A 24,689-nucleotide genomic window follows, 5' to 3' on the forward strand; every position below is an offset into this window, starting at 1 on the left:
ACACTGTCCACTATATTATATAAGAATTCTCTTAAAAAAAAAAAAACTTTGAAAGGAGCTTTTCACAATTTTTATTTTTCTTGTGTATGCAGTTGGTGTTTTGCTACCGTATTCATAAATCATGAGATTCTGATTCTGTAATGATTCTATAAATCATTCACCCATCAGTTTTCTCTCTTTCCTTTGACTGATTAGGAAGCTCAGAGCCAAATTCATGGACCTCGCCTACCCCAGGCCCTGACAGCACTAGAACAGGCTCTCCTGTGATGTATTTTGCATTCGAACCTCTCTCTGGTTCCATCTAATCCACCCTGCCTTTATTTGCCTTCTATTCCTTATGGTTAATTGAAATATATTTATAAGCCACCTTATATACTCTCTGGAACTGAGACATAGTAAATAAGTAACAAAAATAACTTATTCAGGGAAAAAAAGAAAACATATCTGTGTGATAGATTGTGTTTCAGGGGATTTAAGAAATAATATCTCTTTCCCCTGCTTGAGAGAAAGAAAACCGCCTCAAACAGAAACAGTGTGAGCCTGGGCACATGCGCAGCAGTGGGCTTCCTGGTCCATCACTAAGAATTGTACACACCAGTTACTGCTCCCAGAACCACCAGATAATTCTCTCTACTCCCCTGGGGCAAGTCAAACCAAAAATGTCTTTACACAGAAGCATTAAACCAAGAGAAAAGCTGTCCTCTCTTCCCAAATATCATTGACTTCATAATTCTTTTATCTCAGCTAGGAAGTATTTTATAACAAAGTCACTGTGTTTACTTCCTAATGTTGCTGTAACAAATTGCCACAAATGTATTATCTTATTATTCTGAAGGTCAGAAGTCCAAAATGTGTCTTACTAGGCTAAAAGAAGGTGCCCTCAGACTGGATTCCTACAGACTCTGGGGAGGATCTATCCCTGGTCTTTGCCAGCTTCTTGTGGCTGTCTGCGTTCCTTGGTTCATAGCCCCTTTACATCACTCCAACCTCTGCTTCTGTTCTGATATCACCTGCTCTGACTCTTGATTCTTCTGTTTCCTTCCTCCGCTTACATGGAGCTCACCAGATAATCCAGGATAATCTCTCCTACTCAAAATCCTTAATTTAACCACCTTCATAGTCCCCTTTTGCTATATTAGGTTCTGAGAATTAGGATGTGAGCATCCTTGGGGATCATTCACCTATCAACACAGTTTCACTTAACAATTAGGTGTCTGAGGATAAGCCAAGGCATGAACTTAGGATGTGGTTAAAATCCTAGCAAAGAAGTATCACCACTCTGCAATACTAGCCATTTAAGCCAGTTCATGAATTCAAACAATTCAGTGCAAAGACATGATATAAAATACTTTTCACCCTGGCAAAGTAGCCAAAGGTTATTTCCAAATGCTGATTTTTTTTTTAACTCTTAAAAAAAAAAATCCTCATTGCTTCCTAATCAGTAGCCCTCTAGCATGCACTGTCATTCCTCCTGCCTGGAATCCACCACCCTTTCTGATGTCCCTTAAATCTTCCCTACCCACCCAAAACTGCAGAACAGAGTCATGATGATGAGATAAGTAGCATCTCTTAAGAACATGAAGCTGAGATAATATTTGATAGAAAGATTAGAAAATTTTGGTAACCTTTCAAATGGGACTTGACGATTTTTAGACAATTTTTCCAGCCCTTCTTTAGCTTCAGGTATTTACATGTATTCATCGCATATTCCTCTTGCCTTTCCTTACTCTTTCAATAAACTCTAAAAAGTCCAGACCTCTATCATTCTCAAGAGGTATGCCCTTCAGGATCCAGGGTCATGTCACACAAAGGGTCACTCAGCTGAGTTTTTGCCCTTATTCCTGAGCATCAGGCTGGCATTCGCCTGCATGTGCTGATTCATAATTTACCCATCTGCTAACAGTGCCCTTCCCTGAATATAAGAGCACACAGGTTTAGATAATATTTTAAATTGTTTCTTTAGTAGACTCTTTTATTCTTTGCTTTCCTTCTTCCCTGCCATCCTCTGCATCCCTCTAGCCATTTCTATTTTTAGGCAGGTCAGCACTTATTGATCTGTAAGGCTACTCCCCTCTTACTGTTTCTGAGATCACATGTGGAAAACAAGTAGCGACAAATGCCACACCTCATGGTGAGCTGGAAGACCTGAGCCATGCATCAAAGTCTAAAAGAGAAAATGTTTTGCTGACACTTGAAGTATCAACAGAATATGATAGTTTAAAAAAAAAAAGTTTGAATTTGTCTCAAGATGTTCATTTATACTATTTTTTTTTTAAGTCTGGAACATAATTAGCAGATGTGCTCCACTATTTCTCTCTTTGCTTCCTGCCTGGGGAGCAGAGTGGCCGTAGCTCTAGCGCTGTTCCCTGTGGTGCAGTGGGCAGCACAGTGCGGGGCCATGGCAGAGCCAACCCCTTGCAGAGGTTGGGGTCAAGGGCTTGAGTTGCTCCCCTCAGACCCTGAAACTGACAATTTCAATGGCTGCCTTATATCCCACAAGGCTGTGTCAGAGGCGCCTAGGCTTCCCATGCTGGGATCTAGCCAAACACTCCATCACTGTCTATCTTGGAGTGTGCCCAAGCCATGGCTCAATGGCCTTCTTGTTTTCTAGAATTGATCAGTTTCAATTCAACAACTGTCTCTCCTGGCATCCACACCAGAAAGTATCACCAGCACCTTCTGCTGCGATTTCCTGAGTGCTGGGAAAGCTGTAAGACTCCACGCACTCCCCTCCCACCCACCAGATGCTCCTGAGATCACTATTTGCGCTTGATCAGTTTGCAGTGATCCTGTTTGAGGCAGATGCCCTCCTGGAGACTGCAGAGGGACATTTATATACCCATTGACTGATCATCTATCACTCATAAAGCATTAAGCTGGGCCTGGGGAGAAGGGGTTGTCTTTGTAAGGAGTACACAGTCCAGTGAGTCACTAGCCATTTATATGGTACCTCAGTGGGTGGGAAATAAGAAAACAGGAGAGATTTGGGTAAAAGAAGAAGAAGTCAAGATGCCAATTTCCAGACTGCAAAGGAGAAAATAGGGTGAGGAAACTCACCCAGAGAAGAGGAACTAGTTGACATCACCAGCTGCCCCTACAGCCATGTCCACACAGTGGACACATGGACGCACAGCCAAAGCAGGTATTCCCACGGATGCAAAAGCACATTTTTAAAAATTAGGTCACAGAACTTCAAAAAGACACTCAGAAGTCTCCATATAAAAGAAACTGTTGGGTTTTTGTGACCATCCAGCCTGCTGGGTACCATCTACTGAAATATTGAAATAAACAACTAAGAAAAGCGGCCCTTCCCACGGTGTCCTTTGCCCTTGTCATTTGTCTTCCTCTCACGATTCATGCTCTCGGATTTTGAGATCCATATCCCCTCCATGATGACCCAGGGGAGTGAGACAGTCCAAGCCCCAAGATGGCTTGTTTATAATTTCATCTCTTTTATCTCTTTTTGGCCAAAGTCCTTCCCATGCCTCAAGTCCCCACTGGGGAATCCAGCAGCCCTCCCAAGAGGCGTTCCCTAGCAGACCCTAAAACCCCTTGCAGAACTCCTCCTGGACTTACGCCCACACCTCCTTAGTTTCTGAAGACCAGTGAAGGGGCAAATAAGAATGAGTACTTCAGTCCTGTCCAGATCCAATATCCTGTCTGCATTTCCTCTGTGGACTGTACTCCCCACTTTCATACATATCTGCCAACCATCTGGGGGGCTCAGAGAGGTTGTAGTTAAGGGGGCATACTCTCTCAGACTCCACTGAAGGATTTTTCCTGGACCCCTGTTCCAAGGGTTCTTGGAACCCTTGTCTTGGAGCCACATCTCTTGGCATCTTCAGAAGTGGCTCTTGCCTTGAACTTCAACGAGAATGTTTTCTCCACCATTAATAGAAGGATGCTTTGTGTCATGGGTGGTTATGTACTTGCAAATCAGTGTAGCATCTTAATTTTTTTTTATTCAACCTCATGCTTCCAGTCCATGCCCTGTATCACTTACCCCCTATGCTATCCACCAATTGGCAGCTAGCATTTGTCATTACCTAATGAACTCTGTGACTACAAGTATTCTACTTATCCATTTGTTGAATCCCTAAAGCAGGCCCCATACTACACATTTGTCTTCTGGGAGAGAGCTTGTGGCTCAGACTGCACAGTCGCACCATGGACCCCATTAGAGACCAGTGATTGAGGGGAGAGAGAAGCATGAGCTTCACAAGGTAGGGTTGCCCGGCCATAGTGAAGGTAACAGATGTGTCACTGCGGCCTTCCTCACTGTACCAGCACTTTGCTCCTCTGTGACACCCTTGGTCTAATCTTGACCCTTTCCCAGCTCCTTCTTAGAGGACAGGGTTCAGTGGTGTGAGAGTCCAGCCAGAAAAGAACAGAGTACCTTCTGCTCTCTCCTCACCCAGTCCCAGGCACCCCTGAGAGCTCTCTACACCAGAACCAACCCCAGGGCCATATGCTCTTCTGCCACAACCAGCTCTAAAAGTTTAATAGTCCTACAGAAGTGATTTGGGTTTTCCTAGCTGACGGGTCATAAATCAAGGCTCAGGGATGTCCAGAGAGGCCACACATCCCATCCGAGAGTTCTCTACATAACCAGGTCAGTTTAGTATGACAATGAAGAGGTCACAAAAGCTGTGAGCAGGCCCAGAAAGTCCTGGTGTCTAGATTAAACCAGCTGGCTGAAACTGCCCAGCACAGGGTCTGTCCTGCAATGGGCCACCCAGCTTCCACAGATTGACTCAAATAAACCCATTCCCTCCCCCTGTTCTCCCTTCCTTCCTCTTCTTCTTTCCCTAACCCCCTCTTTTTCTCCATCAAGTATTTTTCTCCCTGATTTTTTCACAAGCTTGTCATTTCTCCATAGTCCTGGCAGCCACTGGATACCACCCTTCACCACCTTACTGCTGTATGAGGGCCTGAGTGACAGACTTCACAAGGAAGGGCAGAGCAGATGATTCCACACCCTCCACACAGGGCAGTCCCCCCCACACACATCCACATGGCTCCTCTGGCATAACTTGGTTTTGCCTCTGACCAACTAGTGACCAGCTCCAAGAGGGCACCATCCCATCTCCAATTCCTTTTTCTACCTTCAGCCTTTCTCAGGTCAAGCAGAGCCTGCAGGAGAGATGGCCTTGACAGCATCCTTTAAACTACTTGGGCTCTAAGAGAGAGTTGTACTATTAGTATAAAAGAATTTGGCAAATGACCCCTTGACCCTTTTTTTTTTGGGGGGGGGGGCTGTATTATAAATGTGTTAGAAACACATGAAAGGGTGCTAAATGGTAAAGGTGATCATCTTTCCCAGCCCCCACCCCACGTATTCCTGCTGAGGAAAGAAGATACATCAGGTTCCCTCTCTCCCAAAGCCCAAAGGAAAACACAGAAGTACCAGGCTAACCCTCAGCTTTACTGTGCTGCCAGAGAGGTGAAAACATTGACAGGTGGACTGGGAAGGAACAGAGGGTAGAGGTGAGGCGCCAAAGCTGTGGCAGGCTTTGGAAAACACAGGGAAGAAGATGGTTTTCAGAAGCTGTGGGATGGTTTATGACTTGAACCCTCCCTTGGTGTCTATTTTCAGCAAAGATCAGACTGGTTTACAGGCACTTTGGGCCGTTGGTCCTGTGTCTCCCTGAATATGGAAACACCTTGGGATTGTACTGCATGGATCCCCACTTATACTTGAGTTACATTTTAGAAATTCCTTTAAACACACAGATAAGTCAAACTTTACCTAAGACATAACAACAATAACAAAAAAGCATCAGCAAAACCAAGAAGAACGATTCAAAGCCTCAGATTACTAATCCATCAACACAATTGACCCCAGGTGTCAAACACTGCACACGGCATCTTCCTGGCTTTGAATGACAGTGCATCCCATAGGCTCTGATGGTAGGTGACATTCAGTGTGTCCCTTATGGCTTTGAACCTCACCTTAAAGATAGGATGGGCTAACCAGGCATCGTATGTTGCTGATAAGCATCTCTAAAAGTATATGTTTATTTTTAGGTGGTTTGAAGAAAAACAATTAGGGAAAAATATGTGAACAAGGAGGTAAAAGCAGTAGGAGTTACAAACTATAAGCATATACTTGATAATTAAGTTACAAGAAAAAGATAGTCTCACATATATTTATTGCAGAAAAGATCCAAGGACTGTTTTACCTCAAATTGTATATAATAAATACATATAATACATATATTCATATATATGCATACCCACACGTCCTCTTTGGATCATGATTAGTTATCAAATAGTAATCAAATATTTCTTGATGGACTATTTCTTGACAGACATTAAGAAATGAAAAATAAGGCTATCTTATTTTTACCTGCAAAGAACTCCTATTTATTACCTGAAAAGAATTTCTTTTCTGGTTGGGGATATTAGATGAAGATAAATGAAATAAAGGGGAAAAAAACACAATTATATAAAATTCCTAGGACTTTGAATGACAAAAAGCCAGGAGAGTACATACAATCTTAGGTTAACAGCCATGCACAAAAGTGAGAAACAGAAAGATCACTTAATGTTCTCCAAATTATCTTGCAACACTTTGGAAAAGAAGTTATTGCGAGCAGAAACACACACTCTAAATATCACTTGGCTAGTTTATCTCCCTATGCCCAGACATTGTCAATAAAGGACTGTATCTGGGACCAATTTACTACTGTTGTCTTTACAGGCCATATCCTTCTTTCTCTTTGCAACTAATACATTGTGGTAGGCTCCAGCGTTCTCAAATGCACAATATTTTCTTGGTACTTTTGAAAAGCCAGTATAGGTAGAACATTAGTGGTTCATCATAATTCTCTGAAAAAGATGAGTTTCTCTGCAACACAGTTTATGAACCCTCACTGCTGCACACCTATTCATCACACTCTCTCCTCGTAAAACCACTAATGTGGTCCTACAACCTAAGATAAATCTGGATAAGCCTAACACAAAAGCTTCAGAGAGCGAAACCCAGAGAAACAACAGAATTCATTCAGATGACATTTAATCCAATCTATAGCTAACAATAATAATAGCAACATAATAACACAATTTTTGAGCAATATTTTTTATTGTTTTAAATATTTGTGGTATCAAACTATGGGAACACAGTTTTCCATACATATTTTACATACACAATGCAGAATATTTTCCTAATATCTACACATGATATCCTCAATATTTTATCATGCTCCTCATTCTTTAAAAGGTCCCATGGTAAGCGTGCTCTGTAACTGGCAGGACCTTTCCTGCTTATTGAATGGTAGGTTGCCTCCAACTATCAGCTATTATAAACATGTTGATGGTGAATATTCTTATATGTATATATCCTTGCACACTTGTATGATTATTACTTGGAATACAAAAAAGATTGCTGAGTCAATGGGGGAGGGGAAATGTCACGTCCAGGCTCTTAATTTCTATTACTAAATGGTTTTCCAGAAAACTTGAGCAAATTTATATTTCCTCCAGCCATGTATGAGTGCCCACATCTTCATCCACTCATTGGTACTAGGTACCATTCCTTTATCATTGCCAATGTGATAGACCAAAGATGGTGTCTTTGTTTAATTTAAAAATTTTTTTTGTACTGTAGATTTAACTCAGGGGTGCTTTACCACTGAGCCATATCTCCAGCCCTTATGTTTTTTTATTTTGAGACAGGGTCTCACTAAGTTGTTTAGGGCCTCACTAAGTTGCTGAGGCTGGCCTTGAATTTGCAATCCTCCTGTCTCAGCCTCCAGAGCTGCTAGGATTGGTGTGTGCACCACCATGCCCAGCTTAATTTAAAATATTTTTTACTCCAATATTTATTGGCATGTCACGTTTGTGTGTGTGTGTGTGTGTGTGTGAAATGACTGTATTGTTTCCTTTTTTCTTTTTTAATTTTTTATTTAGTTGTAAATGTACACAATACTTTTGTCTTATTTTTATTTTTCTGTGGTACCAAGGATTGAGACCAGTGCCTTACACATGCCAGGAAAGCATCCTACTGCTGAACCACAATCCCAGCTCCCTTATTTTCTTTTGAAGTAATCATTATTGTTTACAAAATGTGCTTAAGTATCAAAAATAATAACTTTCTCTGACCGTCCATATATTGTGACTATTTTTTCAGAACATATACCATCCTTTTTTTAAGTCAAATATATCAATCTTTTTCTTTATGGTTTTTTCCAATATAGAGCTCTCACCCTAGAACAGGAGCTATTTTAACATTTCTTTTATGTATCTCAGCAAAGTGTTGTGCTCCTTTTCCATAAGGGTCTTGGACATTCTGGGACACTTTATAGTTTTTGCTGTTATTTTGAAAAGGATACTTTCCACCATATTTTCTCAGTAGTTATAGCAGGTACCTGGTAGAATTTTTATGAGCCTAATAATTCTTTGAAAATCTTAACAGGAATTTACTGGCCTACTGGATCACCTAGGTGTTTGAATTCCTTAGTGACCATTTCTGGACAAGGACAGCAAGCACTGTTCCCTGCAGGCTGCCTTGCTCTTGCTTCGTGTGTTGATTATGATCAAGAGAAGAAGTGTCTGAGTGGCACCTTATACATTTTCAGTTTCTCCCCAGAAGTTATCTCATCAGAGTTATTATGATTCTCATCTTAAAGACGCGGGAACTAAGACTTAGGTCTGAATCACTTGTCTCGAGATCTTAATAAAAATGCACACTTCTGGGCCCTAACCAGACCTTTTCCACAGAATCTTAGGGGAGGTTTAAAACCAAGAAGCTGTTTTTTAACTAGCTTCCTCTGGTAACTGCTATGAAACATTTACATCACCGAATCAAAGTCAAAGTTACCATGCAAAGTTTTAGCCTCTAAATCATGTACTTACTCTGCTCTACCTCAATGACAACTTAACTTATTTTGAGTTTACAGCAATGTATAAATATGATTACAGGAGCTGGTATGAGTCTTTAAAATATTTATGCAGAGGATCTTACAAAAAGCACACTGGTTTGTGGGCCATGGCCCCTGTGAGCATATTTCAATTAAAACCCAATCACTTTTTCCCAGAGTCTTACTTAAAAAACAATTTCTCTGTACTCCCACGCTAATGTCAGACTGGCCTGGTTGCTATGGGAACCTCAGGACAAGAGGTAGAGATCCTGCCTCGCTGGCCCAGAGACTGGCAGGCTTGTAGCTAGTGAAGTTGGCTAGAAAAATAGAGGACAGCCATGAGCATGGATGCCACCCAGCAGAGCCATGTTTGCCTGGTGCCCCTCACAACAGGTATATCAGCTCTAGAGTAGGGGGTCTGATTGGGGACCCCATCCTGCCATTTAGTGTCTGTAAAAGCTAGTGGTGACCTTTTAGGAAATACCAAAGACTTGCCTGAGATAAAGATGCTTCAAAGAAAATATTCACTTTGGTAGGAGTTTAATGCACATGTCAGTCACTCAACCAATGTTTAAGGAGCTGTATGCCCAGTCACTACTAGACCCTGGGACACAAGAAAAAATAATATGCACCCTCTTTGTGGGAAAGTAAGCATGAGATAGTTGGGTGGGCATCAAGGAGGGATTATGGAAGTAAGTTTTCCAAGTGTGGAGAAAGTTTTCCAGAACTCCTTTACCAGAATTCCAGAGGGAACAGTTTAAGCAAAGACATCATGAATATAATAGGTTGCAGAAAGTTTGGATTCTAGGAAGGTTAAAAATATAAAAGAGAGCAAGAAAGGCAAACCAGGGGCCAGATTCCAAGGACTTTGTACACTCTTAGAAGATATTTGGATTTTTATCTTGCATTGCCTCTGGTAACATTGAGAAGGAAGCAGACTAGGAGCCTTTTCCAACTGATGAGGTTGGGAGCTATACAGGGACAGCTCTAGGAGGGCAAAGGGGAGGGAGATTCTGAAGATACTTAGCAGGTAGAATTGTCAGGATATCAACAAAAAATGACATTGAGGAAGGAAAAGTGGAGCCGAGCAAGACTGAAATTCCAGAATGTGGTTGTCTTGGAATTGTGGCTCTTTCTTTGGCTTGGCCTCATCCCCAGTCAGTTTCAAGAGTCCAGAAATGAGAAAATTCTCCCCACTCCCCTTCCATCATCAAACAAGTACTAACAAGGGAAGACCTTTCCAGAACTTCGTCCCACACCCAAACCAGGGTAGCATCTTTCCAGGAAATTCTATTCCCATAAATACTGTTAATTCAGAGGCTGGGGTTGTGGCTCAGTGGTAGAGCACTTGCCTAACATGTGTGAAGCACTGGGCTCGATTCTTAGCACCACAAAATAAATAAAATAAAGGTCCATCAAAAAAAATACTGTTAATTCAGAAGCCATCTGCTCAGGGACACCACTTTGGTGTACAAAATTTTCACATTCACCGTCTTCTTTGTTCCTCAAAAAAACCTCAATTTGCCAATAAGCAAACAGTGGCTTAGGGAAAGCTGTCCCTTGCCCAAGGTCCCAGAGTTTGTTCACAATGAATCCAGGGTGCCATTCTACTCATCCACCTTAAAACTCGGGGAGGTTAGAAAATGGTACGACATCAAGTCAAATCCTACTGGTCACAACAGAGGTGCCTGACAGGTAAAAGAAACAGGTCCAAGGCTAGAAGGCGCATGGCAGTTATGTTGCCTGTTCAAAGGACTTGTGCCACCGTGGGATGAATAAACAGTTCTAAGGAGAGGAAGCCTTCAGCTCAGAACCCTAGTGGATTCTCAAGAAGCCTGTTTGGTTTTCCCCTCATCATTCGGAATCCAGACCTCAGGCCAGCACATTAAATAAGAATGTGCTGAAAAAAATAATATGCAGCCTTTTTGAGGGAAAGTCAGCATGAGACAGTTAGGTGGGCATCAAGGAAGGATTATGGAAGTAAATCACCTTTTTTTCCCACAACACACAGAAGAGAAATCCTTTGCAAGAAAGGAGCTGGCTGAGGCAGGCTGGTTTAGATGAGCGAGAAGTTGCTTGAACAGGTTTAAGAGGAACACAGGTGTTCCCCCCTCAAGGAGGAATTTTCCCCCATTCATATTTAGGAAGATGCAGTGTTTCTGGTTTCCTATGAACTGCTTTCTAATTTCCTGTGATTTGTGGGGACTTTCCTCCCTGGTGCTTCTGCGTGGATCCTTAATAAAATGCACACACATATTTGTGAGGCTTCAAACAGGTAGCAAGCATGCCCAAGCAGCCTATGGGAGGGGACACCAGAGCAGGGTGGGTTGCTGTCCCAGGCAGGATCTTCCAGAACACAAGGAAGGACAGAAAGCTGGAATGAGGGTGAGTTCAGATGGGAAAGGGGCAGTGGATGCTGCTGAAGGTCTCCAGACAGCAAGAGGCAGGGAGAAAAATGAGTTCTCATTTAAATTCCCCAGTTCTTAAAGCCCCTTAGACAGAGATAACCCGTTGTGATGATCATCCCTGACTTTTGAACTACTTTTATGCCCCTTTAGAATAAAGATGATTGGTTCATTTTCAAGTGAGACACAAGCCCACTGACTGCTTGCCCAACATCTCACCACACAGGTAGCAAAGCACAGACTTGAATTCAGACACTAGGAAAAATTATCTGCAAGTTGGATATAAGGCCATGAGCATTTAGGATGGCCTTTAGATGCCCTGTTTAACACATCTGCCTCCAGGATTAATTAATTATCTAGGGGAAGGTAACTAACTTTGTTTCATTCTGCTAAATGACTAAAATTTCGTCTGTGAGGTTACATGCTAATTTGTAAATATTTGGGGGAAGAGAAGCAAATAATTCCTATTCAGTCAAAAGGTTATCAAAGGTTATCTTTTTTATAGGACAATAATCAGTTTTCTATTGAACCCAGCTATTTTATTCTACAATTACTTTTTATGTCCCTATAAACACCTAGTTCCTCAAAATGCTCTTTGGACAAGATTTGCCATCTTACTGGTTCACTCATTAATGAGTTCATAAATCTCTGGCATGTGCTTCTTTTATATTTGCATGACAGTCATGTTTTTAACTTTTTAAAAATTCTGTTTCTTGCTACATTAGAAAGCTAGCATTTCTTCCTCCAAAATAGCTTCTTTATGGTACCACACACCCCTCCTAGGGGACACTGGACACAGTGATACAGACAATGACTGTGGGCAAGAAACTGAAGAGTATTTGAGGGCTTCCTCCTCACTGACCCACATGTCCACCATCAGGGCTTTCCTGGGATTCAGCATGTCTTCCTTCATTGACTTCAAAATCCTGCTCTTGGCAGCTGAGACAGGCCACCACCAAATGAGGAAGGGGCTTTGAACTGGTCCTCTGTGCAGCCGACAGACTGGACCAATGGTCTGAGCTGCCTACAGGGCATAAACAACACCGCCTCAACCAATCTGCGAATGACACCCGGTTTTGTGAGATGACTGAAACGCTCACTGAAATGCTCAAGGAAGGAGGCTTAGTTCCTGCCTGGGATATTTTTCCTCTGGGCAAAACTAATTGATCCACCAGAGAGCAAACCCATGACTTAGGCTTCATTAGTCCCTCATAGCGCCTCAAAATTAACCACTCCAATTCACTCAAAGAAAAAACACAAGGAAGCAAAGAGTTTAATGGGATTTGAGAAAGAAGGCCTTAGTTATACATACTTAACAGGTCACTGACAACTCTTCACACTTTACTGAGAGAACCATCTGCGCTATTAGCAGGTCATTTGACCTCCTCTCTTTAAAACCTCTCTGAGCTCAGAAAACAACTCTGATAGCTCCCAGAATAGAAGGTGGTCTGGGATTTTAGCCTGACCACTGTCTGCCAGGCAGTTTTGCTGGCTATAGGCGTCTCCCAGCAGTTAGATTCTTGCCAGGGAGTATCAAGCTGCAGTTCTGCACCTTCTGAAAGGCTCTGTCTGCCCGAGTTGCCCCTGGTGCTCCGTCTCTGTACTTTGTATTCAGCATCGACCCTGTTCAGAAGGAACCGTGCTGTGTAGTATGGAGCACATTGGATACGGAAATTCTGCCCTCAAGGGTCTTTCTATCTAGCAAGGATATAAGATAGATCACACAGGGTAGAAAGTGACTAGTCATTCACAAATATTCAGATCCCATTATGTGTCAGTTAATATGAACCAGGCATTCAGTGGAAAGCAAGGGACAGTGCCCTTGTCCTTTAAAATGAGTTCAATAAACATTTGTTGAAAAATTGTTCAGCACATACAATAAACAGGCATTTTCTTTCATTTAATTTCTTCTTCTCGAGTTCTTTTAGCAGATAAGGAAATGAGGGCTCATAGATGTTAGGTGACTTTCCCAAGGTCACTTACATGGTGACTAGTAAACAGGATTCAAATGCAGAAATGTCTGACTTGAGAGATGCTCCTCTTTCAACCTTATTCCATTTCCCATTAGCATTTTATGGACACAGCTTCCCTCTATGCAGTTGTGGCCAGTGCCTTTCCAAACCAGGGAGCCTCATGGGACACAGGTTGGTAAACAGTGTGGCATCCACTGCTAGTCCCAGATAAGGACTCACAAAGACACGACTGATGCACACAACCCACAGGGACACTTAAATCCATCTCTGGTGGTCCCTTGATGTCCTCTGGCATAAACTATGATCCACTTATTTTCCTTTCAACAGAATGGGAGAAAGCAGAGACAGAGAAGAAAGTGTAACATGCCTTCTAGAGACAGGGCACAAGTTCCACACCCTTCCTTTGGATTCTTTCAGCAGGGCTGACCCCACACAGAATGCACAGTCACTACACATCATAGCTGAAACTCTAACGTGGCTTCCTAGCCAAAAATGGTATTCTCCCCACTACCATCCCATCATTTTGCATTAACCCAAAAGAATTGTTTTAAATCCTTCTCCTTTACAATTTTGAGAAAAAAAAAGAGCAATCTGGGTCTTTCACATCTGAACAAACCTGGGTTAGTGATCTAGGACAACCTGACCCTGTATACCCAGCTCTTCAGCTCCCCCCAAAGCACCCTTGTAATTCCAGGTGATCCTTTAGGACTCAGATCAGTCATCTCCTCCAGAAAGCCTTCTCGGATTCTGCATGTGTACACACACACGCACACAGATTAGCTCTCCTGCTGCAGGCTCTCACACCCCTCCACACTGCCCTTGGCATAGTGTATGCTTCAATGCATTGTGCCCAAGCCTTCCCAGTAAAGCACCTGTCTTCATATTCTGAAAAAGAAAGAACTGTATCTGGTCTTCTATTTCCAACAGTCTAAGGGTCTCAGGAACAGCCGCCCTGACCTGCTTATACCCAGTTCCCTAGAGGCAGGAAATTCCATGTTGTAATAGCTGGATTTCTTCCCTTCATTCCTAATCCATGACTAGGCAGCCAACCAGTCATTAAAGAAAATCATTTGGGCAGATTTCAGGAACATCTGACCCAGCTCTCTTCTCAAGTATATACAAACAGGAAAATAAAACAGGACAAAGAACTTTAGGCCACATGGTTTCACCTTCATTTCCATTACCAGTTTAACCTTCCATCAGAAGTAAAAATGTTTAAATGCCCTTCCTCTGTCAGCATGGTAACCAAAATTCAGTGGAGCTGGGTTCACCATTTAAAAACTCACCTGGGTGGCAAGAGCCATTTTATCAAGCTGAACACAGGTTAATCTGAGTAAATTAGATAGTTTCCTGTGTCTGGGCAGACAGTACCTTTAAAAAAGTGCTTCTCAAAGAATGGCATTAAGAAATGTTTTACAGACTGGGGATGTGGCTCAGTGGTAGAACACCTGCCTAGTATGTATAAGACTTTAGGTTCAATCCCCAGCACTGCAGAATAAAGAAGGAAAGAAAGAAAGAAAAGAAATAGAGGTATTTTGCATACATTAAGCCCATGGACCTAAAAATAAAAGTAAGACTCAGTACCAAATCAGCAACCCTGAACAGCAGACTAGAGAACCTGGCTGGCACAGATTAGAGATATGGTTATAAAAGACTGCTATTCAGTTTATCTTTCATTTCCTGCACAGCTAGTGATGGAGGAATCACAAATCATATTATCATTGCACTTACACACTTTTTTAATCAACTAGAGAAAAAACACACTTTCCTTGATATTTTATTTCCTATTTCAAAAAAAATTGATTTTTCTAGAAATTTAAATTTGCTCTTTCTATTCACCAAGAGAATTGTCTAACTTCTGCATTAAATCTGCTCAATCTCGGTTTAGTTTCAAGTTGAGGCTTTATTTCATCTCCAGACATGCACAGAGTGCTTGGTATCCTATATTATTTCTCACTCTTGGACACAATTGCTTAGCAAGGCAGGAAGCCTGCTGGGTAAATCAAACCGGCTACTTTTCACTCTCTAGATTTCCTTTAGGTATGTGAAATCGAACCCATACAACATCTCCTCCTGCAACGGAGGTGGGTTAATATTCTTTGTGTTCGGGGTTTTATTGACATTTCAAAGGCAGATAAAAGCTGAGAGATTTCTAACAGAGTCGTGTACACAATACTGTCTCCTGAAAGGTGACTCAAACCAAAGACGACAATGACCTAACTCGAAAGGCGTCCAGCTTCTTTTTTCTTCCCTCAGGAGCATGATATTCTAGAACCCAACAAGGACCAAGGAGCAGCCTACAGAGGGCCCTCATAGCACCGATAATATTCATCTCAGTGGAGAAATTTGGACTTGGCTCAGACCATCTGCTGTCACTGCAGCCCAAGGTTGCCTTTCATTTGGAAATCATGCTGTCAACTTGGTTTAGAATAAACATGGGTGAAGCATATGCTTATCCTTGCTGCCCAGAGAGATGTTGGCATGAAGAAATGGGAAGGCTCCTGATTGAAGCTTGTGTTTATAGATTCTCCTCTTCTCTTCTCCCCTAGTTACAGTGACCGTGGGAGGAAAGCAGCACCTGCTCGGACTCTATGACACTGCAGGACAGGTACATTTTTATTATCTGAATTCATTAAGGGCTAGGGAAGGGGGTGTATGAGAAAGAATGGTCCATTTGGCTAGGCATATGGGGACTAACCACACTGGTATCACCCATTCTGATCATTTGAGGCCAATTTATTTTCTACCTAAATGACAACCAAAATCACATTTCTAATATTTTTTTAAATGTATACCTACAAAAAGCTAACTCATTATTATAGCCAAGGTTTTGATAAATAATGATTTAGTCATTTACTGACGACCATCAATAACCAAAATAATATATTTGTTCAAGAGTTTTGAAGTTTCCTCCTACCAAACTTAGTCCTGATACAGGCTTAAGGGGATGATCTCATAAATTTTAGTTTTACTGTCTTTTCATGTTATTTTTCTTTGCCCATCCTTCATTCAAATTGACTAATGGACTATGAAAGGGTCTAAAAAGAGCCTGTGGAGGAGGCATCAGGAGGCAGGAAGACAACAGATTAAGTGTTGGAAGAAAAGCCAGGATTCTGGATATTTTCCAAAGTGAAGAACTGAGAGTTGACTCTAAATTCTCTAAGATGCTTGAAATACTTCCACTCTGACAGCAATGTTTCCTCAAGTTGGAGAACCTGGGCAAACAATAATGTAAAACCATGGACTAGAGTCCTCAGTTCTTAAATGGCACCATCTACTTGGGTAAAAAGATTGGATGCCCTTGACTGTCTGTCCTTGTGCCCCGCACACACATCCTTATGAAGTTTCTGATGCCCTGAGTTCATAGGCTGGAGGAGGAGAAGGTAATAAGCAGTTGGTGGCTGTGGCCCAAATTCTTGGATAGAGCTTGTTATCATATGTTGCAGGTCATTGATTTAGGTCAAAATCAGCGGGTTGTTCAGTCTGTCCAAATTCATACATTTTAAGTCCTTTGGAGTAAACATTTGACCATGTTATTTCCCACTGTGGGTTTCCTGGTAATGATTACTTATGCATTTGCCTCGCCCTTTTTGCACAATTATCTGAAGTTATGTCATTTTGCTCCACTTGAAAACTCCCTGCTAGAAAATAAATAAGTGAAATCTTTGTGAGGAATTCTGTGTGCATCTGCAAGCACCACGGTATAAGATGTATGTGGGACATCAAAGGCTGGTGTTGTGCAGGCTAGGACGGGGACCTGGGAAATCTAGCTCCAGACTCAAGGCTCCTAGGAGCATCTGATTTTCCCTCATGGGCAGATGGGAGTGGAGGTGACCTCTCACATCAATAGTAGGACCCGAAGCTAGAAAATGATGCCCACCCCCACCACCCCGTTTTCATTAAACTGGAAAAATCAGTTTGGCTCCTCTTCACGAAAGTCCAAGGACCTCAGTACAGGTAGTTTCCTCTATCATAAAGCATTCCAGCTGCAGTGATGCACTGTTTGGGGGGTGAAATTGCCAATTGTAATCCAATCACACAATCATTGAGGTGTCCCCATTCATCAGGGACACTTAACCACTGAGCCACATCCTCAGCCCTTTTTTGTATTTTATTTAGAGATAAGGTCTCACTGAGTTGCTTAGGACCTCAATAAGTTGCTGAGGCTGGCTTTGAACTTGTGATCCTCCTGCCTCAGTCTCCCAAGCCACTGGGATTACAGGCATGTGCCACTATGCCAGGCTCGTAGTCAAATTTTATGTATATAATCCAGTTTGAAAAGTTCAATACAAGGATTATTTCATGACTCTGAAACCTGATTCCCTTGCTTTCTCCAAAGCCCTCTATGCCCCTGGTGCCCATCCCATTTTCCCCTTTTTCTGTTTCAATTTTTTGCTCCCCTACATTAATTGCCCCCAAGAACCACCTCTCTAGGCCTCTATGCAATTTCAAATCCAATAATACTGTTTAAAAGCTCTTGTGGAGTTTAATTATTTTTTCCCACTGCTCTTGTCCTTTATAAATTTTTTAAAAATACTATTAGTATAAGAGTCAAAGCTATCAGACATTGTAAAAATATCATTAAACTCCAAAGCAAAGCAAGTAGATTGGCCCAAACCTTTGACACAGAAATGATAAATACTGATAATAGAATAACAGATGGGTTCTAGATATTTCTTCAACTTAACTGTGACTTTAATGCTTTCCACCAGTTATTTTGAAATCTCAGAAGGGGACAAGGTTTATAGTGGGTATAAAGCACAGGAAAAAGGAATCAGAATAGCTCTTAAGCTTCCTTCTAGACCTAAAAATTCTATGATTAGGACCTTTAAAAAGATAACTTCAAGAAAGCCTGAAAGAACTTGAGTTTTAAGCAAAAGGATGAGGCCAGACCCAAGGTAGAACTTTTGGTAGATTTCAAATCCTGGGATATTATACTGAAGGATAACCAATCAGTCATTTTCTAGAACAGTGTTTCTCAAACTTAAACACAAATAAGTCACCTATAGGGCTTGTTAAAAAGCCAGACACTGGACCCACCCCCAGAGTTTCTAATTGTATAGGTAAAGTCCCAAGAATTCTCATTTCTAGCAGGATTCCTGGTACTGGTGCTGCTGGTCTGTACAGCATACTTTGAGAATCACTGTTCTAGAAAATTGCCAAAGTTTGATCCACTGACCAGCAGATCAGCATCACCAGCAGCATATTAGAAATGCAGACTCTGGGACTTCTCCCCAGTCCACTGAATTTGAAAATTCACTTTATATGCACATTAAACTCTGCAAAACACTTACTCTTGAAGTCTTTGGTGGTTGAAGCCCTGTTCCCAAAGTTGATTCCTGTAATCCTACAATACAGCCAAGAAGGCTTTTAACAAATTTAATTTAGAAACATTGTTCCAAAAGTTCCATTTCCAGTCCTAGGTAGGATAATCCACCCCTCCTTGGTTAGATTCTAGTGAATGTTGCTGAGGTCTCATGACTAGGGAATATCTAACTAATTCAAGATTACGCACTTGGCCAGTTACTAATGAGGAACGAGAGATGATCTCAAAACCAATTGATAATCCCTGAACCACAAAAAATGAAATAAGTCTCTGAATGTGGCTATGGAGTTCCATCTTGCTTGAATAATTAGATTCTCTTACATGAATAAACCAAAGAGCAGTGCCCCTTGTCTTTGTCTTGAGCTAACCATGGGTCAGAGTTGACAAAAACCACCTTACGAAGCAAATGTGTTCTGAGAGGTAAAGTGACAGGAACTCATTACTTCTACCCACAAAGTCTGTCTTGCACAAAATCGTTTGACCTGGTTCCCCCTCTGCCGAGGTACTCGCCTGCCTCAGGCATGGCTGCCGCAAAGCCCTGGCTCCAGTCGCTCCTGCCCCTTCACAGTTCAGCCGAGCACTTGATAAAGACATTTTATAATGAAGTCAACACGCAGACGCTGTCAGCACGTGGCCGCTGCCTCCTCAACCCCCTGAAACAAGCTAACATTTGGACTTTGAGCAGAGCCCTTTGAAGATAAAGAGTCTTCAGAACTCTGGTTCATCTGTTGGGTAGGATTCCAAACATTAGGTTAGACAATGAAGTGGGGGGATTTACCCCTCAGATCATGCTAGGGAGGGATAAGGCCAATCCTCCAGTCAAATCTATTTAGGTCGAGCCAACTCGTCCTGCACGGCACATGCCTCTTGCAGTGTATTGCTGAAAATCTCTCTGAAAAGGATTTCTAGAGCTCAGATCTTGCACTCTGCTACAGAAAGAGTGCCAGAGCTGACTTCCATGATGTGCTCTAGACAGACCAGTTTGTTTAAAGCATGTCATGAGAGATCAAGGGGAGAGAGGAAGCAAACCCTGGGCTTTCACAGCCTGAGGAATGCCAAACTGGGAGAGGGGTCTTTCCTAGGTCATGCTTCAGACCCACCTGTGGTGGGTCACCTAGAGCTGGAACCAGCAAAGGTACCAAGATGCCTTGCATCCCTCTCATCCTCCAATGTGAGCACACCCTGCTCAGATTGTGGCCTCTCGGGCCAAACTCCAGGATGGAAATATCTCAAAGACAGCATTTGCAAAAGTGGCAGGTAGCAGCACTGCCAGAAGCAAATGAGCATCTCCTGGTATCAGGAGCCAGGGGCAGCCTGCCGTCAGCCTAGGCAGGCACCAAGCTTCCCAGCAGGGTAAATCCGGGAGTTTTCTGCCCACCAGCCTCACACAGTAGGGGCTGCATGTGGTGCTACCACCAGTAAATGTGGGAACAGGAAGCCATCAGCCCAGAGCCTCACTCACCCAGGACTGGAGGCCGCACTTCTCAACCAGAATCTGATTTCTGAAGCTCCTTTTTCCCCTGCGGGCTGAAGAAGCCCACAGGCCAGCAGGAGGGAAATACAGCTGGGGTTCATTAATGGCAACCCAAGGTCCACTTGGACACACACAGGCCTTTCTCTTAGCTATTGGCTGACCCCATGGAGCCATCTGGAGCACGGGATCTGGCCTCAACCCTCTATGGAAAGTTTGCCTGAAACCTCAGAACAAATGTTTTTCCCTCAATAAGCAACTCAGACTTCCTACTCACAGGCATTTACTGCAGTTTCTAGAAGGAATGCATTCGGAGGATTAGGGAACAGTTAGCCCACATGACAGGTTATTGGTAAAAGTAACCTGAGGACCAGATCTTACTTCTCCACAAACTACGAAAAATGAAACTGGAGGGAAGTTGACGGAGAGACGCAGAGTTTATAAACATTTGGATCTCATTACTACTCAGTTCAGAAAAAGTCAATTTCAGAGTCAGCCCTGGTATCCAGTGAGGGTAGGAAAACAGCGCCAAGAACTGCAGCTGTTGTTGACATGGATGGAGGATGGACTGTTTTACTCGGTCATTAAAGTGCTTACCATGCTCAAGACACCATTCCAAGTAGCGTACAGATATTAACACACTTTGTTCTCACAACAACCCTATGAGGCCAACACTATGATCATTCACATTGACTGATAAGGAAACAGAGGCAGAACTTACCACATCATAGTCACAGGCAGTGTAGGCATGTGAACCTGGAGAATTTGTTTCCACAGCTTATGCTCTTCAGCACCATCCTATGCACCCAGCCCATACACAGCATGCCCAGGTTTTCTAAACCAAGCCTCCCTTATGGGAGAATATGAAAATGAGATGGTGCTGAAAAAATCCAGAATAAATGTCACTAAAACCCACAAAGAATTGGAAGCGGAATTCTCTTCCCAGTTGTTTAATGTGAGTCTGGGCCAGGAGCCGGGCTCAGCGCAACTCTTCTTGCTACTCAAAAAAGTGTGGTCCCTGGACCAGCAGCATGGGCATCACCCAAAGACTTGTTAGAAATGCAAATCTGTGGGCTTTACTCCAGACCTGCTACCAAATAAGAACCTGAACCTTAACGAGGACCCCAGGTGATTCAAATGTGTGTAAAATCTGAGAAGTGCCTCACTAATCCACCACCTGTACCACCTTGATGCAGTTATTTTCAAACATTTTTAGGACCCAGGTGTTTAGCCTATCTGCTGCTGAGGCTTCTTCTGAACTTTTTAAATAATCACCCATAGCCCCCCCCCCACCCCACCTCAGAGCATTAGGTACACTTTCACACTGGACACTCTCTTGCTCATGGGGTAAAGTTGGGTAAAAAAACACTCAAAAGCCCCAAATCCCCCATCCCTTTGCCCACTTTAGCCTTCCAAAGCCCCATCAAGTGACTCTTGCAGGTTAAAACATTGTCTCTTCAAGAAGCTCACAAGAACCTATCTTTCATTCTCAATTTCAATATGAGAAGGGGCCTTAATAACATCTGTACCATTCAACCCCTTCTCAGAGCCCCTTGACATCATCTTTCCACATCATCATCCAACCTAGGGTCAAAGTGTGCTCTATCACAAAAATCATTCCAGCTCTCATCTGGCATCAGTTCAAAACCCCAACCTCCCACCACCAAACCCCCCAGTCCCAAGGGAACACTTCCTTTTATCAATCCTGAACACCTGCCATGTTTCATAGCCATTGCCAAGGACCAGCCCCTACCAGCCCAGGTAAAGCCTTCTCAGAAAGTATTTTGGTTCTGTAGTCCTGTTAAATCATTAAACTCGTGAGTCCTTAGTTTCTGAAACTATAAAATCGGCAGGGGTGGTAGGTGGGGATAGCAGTAGCCTATGCTTCTGAAACTTATGACCCAGGTGCAGCAGCTTCTCCCCCAGCTTCATCTTCAGGAGAACTGGATGAGGTCTGAGAAAGCATGCATGACGCCCAGGCTGCTGGTCAGGGGGACCACAATTTGGAAACCACTGCACTAACTCATGTCTAAGGTGTCATTCTGCAGCCTTGTCATTGGATTTTTCCAATTCAGTCAGTTAGAACATTATCAGACTAGCTAACAAAAGGCAAGCAAAAGTGCACCCCATTTCACATAAATGGGATGTTTCATGCATTTCTTTTCCCAATTCAATTGCCAGTTCTCACTTACCGTGTGTAGTTCACATAGCATCCCTGACAGTGCTACACGTTCAGTGACAACAAACCATGTTACATGGAATCATGCAACAGGACTAAGGTTTCCTCGGATCAGAAACACACTTCTCTCACCTTCCCACCTACACTTAGCCCAGCGAACCCTGGTCTTTAACTTTTGCATAATGTAAGCATAATGTATCTGGTAGCTGCTGAGAAAAGAATCAAATAAACATGATTCTTTCAGACCTGTTATTTGCTCCTACCTAACCTTCTTTAGACATTTCTCCCAACGGTGTTTTGTTTGGATTTTAGGCTTTGAGGTTTTAAAATACAGTGTCTGCTGCCATCGTGTGGTAGTTTTGAGCAGATGCAGCTATCAAATACACAACATACCCCATGGTCTACCACTTAGATCCCTGGGTAACTCAAGAACTGTTTCCTAGATAACGGAGTTTAAGAAAATGCCTATTCTGTCACTTAAAATTCTGAGCTGTAGCAATAGTGTGGTCACAATTAAGAGCCAGATCTGAATGCAGCTGGATACCCCCTTCTGGTATTTAATGACTCTGTTGCATTCGTCCATTATGGAAATTCTCTAAAAATGAACTTAATTCTCTAAACCTTAACTTTTTCTTGATGGTGCCATATTTCCAGTGCCATTGTGAAAGTTCAATGAGACGGTTCATATAACTGCTTGAAACAATACCTGGCCCTTAGCTATGAGCCCTCAACGCAGCCTCAGTTGATGGTAAAGATGATGCAAATCGGTTGCCATCAAGTCCAGGCACACCCCAGGCCAAATGATGTAGGATTTGCAGCTACCCAGTGCCACTCTCCAGAGGTTATGATTTAATTGATTCCAGTGTTGGGAGTGGCTGATAGTGATTATCCAATAGCAAGAGGTTTCAAAAGCTCCCCAGGTGATTCTAATCAAAGCCACGCTAGCAAATGGTCCATGGGAAAACTGCATGTTCATTTGGAGGTCACTGTAGATCCCTTTTCTACTAGTGAGTCCACTATATTCATGGAATATTTGCCATAGAAAGAGTATAGGTGGGAAATGGTGGGGGAAGTCAACATGAGCCCTGATCCACTTTTTTTTTTCTGATCCACTTTTTTAAAAAACATTTTAAAAATATGTAGATGGTCATAATTTTCATTATTTATTTATTTTTATGTGGTGCTGAGGGTCAAACCCAGTGCCTCACACGTGCTAGGCAAGCGCTCTACCACTGAGCCACAACCCCAGCCCACCTGATCCACTTTGGACAATTCAAATGGAAAGACAAAGTGGCAGAGGGCAGGTAGTATCATGTCCAGTTGTAGTTTATAGCCTCAGATTTCTTAGCATGCTTCCCTCAGAGGGAATAGTCCAGAGAAAAAGCAGCTAGGCAGGGAGACCATGGGAAAGAAAAATCTGGTATTTGGGGCTAGATATATAAAGAGGAGAAGGTAGTCCCACGAGATGAACTTTCCCAGCTGCCTTCCCTATACCTCATGCAACACAGGGGGAGATGTGGGCACAAGTCACTGAGAGGCAGCCTGGCCCAACTTCCCAGGATGACTAATGTTTATTCATCAGTGCACTGGACTTTCAATCATTTGCTTTAGTAGAAATGTGGTAAAGGAGCCCACAGTAACAGAGTTGCTATTGGTTGGTTGGTTGAGTTTTTAGGATTCTATTTTTCTCCATCCTTGCCATCTTGCATTGCATCCTATTTAGGTACCTAAAATCTTTGCTTAAGTTTTAATAGCATTAGCAGTAGTAACTGTGGTGGCCATGCATACTGAACCCCTGGGTACTCTGAGTAGCCCAGTGATAGATCAATGCATTTCCACCAAACAGATGACCACAATTTGCCTTCTAAGGTTACTGCCTGTCACGTATGTGTATATGTGTGCACATGTGTGTACTCCATTTTATAAATACTTTAGAGTCAATAGAAAGATAATGAGGTTAATATTAAAAATATGGAGAGGACATATTAAGTTTTTTAAAATAAGCACCACAAAAGTATGAACTGTATAATCAAATTGTTTTTACACTAACCATGTATATATTATATATATATATAAAATGTTTGGAAGGATAACGTTAGGCATTTATCACCTCCCACTAAAACAACAGATACACAGATGTGGAACCAGGAATCTTTCAATCAGAAACATATTCTGATCTGGAAAGTCCATGGGAAAAAAAATCTGGTATTTTATTTATTTGGCCACACTGTGGTATTCAGGAAATCTTAGAAATAAATTTGAAATTCTTAGCTCTGAACATATTTCTTCAAAAACGATGGTGTCTGATTTGGCAACAACTCTTTGTATTTTAGTTATCTTATTCTAAATTAAATTTGAAAACATTTCATTTTAATTACATAAGGAGGGAATTTCTTTGCTTTTTTAACCACCTATTAATTTAAATCCATATCACATATAACAATTTCCAGTGTAACAGGAGAACTGCACTGATC

General features: G+C 42.3%; 1 protein-coding gene across 3 annotated transcripts in view; it reads left to right on the forward strand.

Moving 5' to 3' along the window:
- Positions 1-24,689, forward strand: part of RHOJ (ras homolog family member J) — an 83,647-nt gene that overhangs the window by 43,877 nt on the left and 15,081 nt on the right. For all 3 annotated transcript variants that reach the window (XM_081291046.1, XM_081291045.1, XM_081291044.1), the window contains one exon: positions 15,789-15,847. In XM_081291046.1, coding sequence (XP_081147172.1) covers positions 15,789-15,847 — 59 coding nt within the window. The remainder of the gene's footprint in view (positions 1-15,788; positions 15,848-24,689) is intronic.

The sequence above is a fragment of the Spermophilus citellus genome (genome assembly GCF_964194105.1).
Source record: "Spermophilus citellus genome assembly, chromosome: 4".
In the NCBI taxonomy this organism is placed as follows: domain Eukaryota; kingdom Metazoa; phylum Chordata; class Mammalia; order Rodentia; family Sciuridae; genus Spermophilus; species Spermophilus citellus.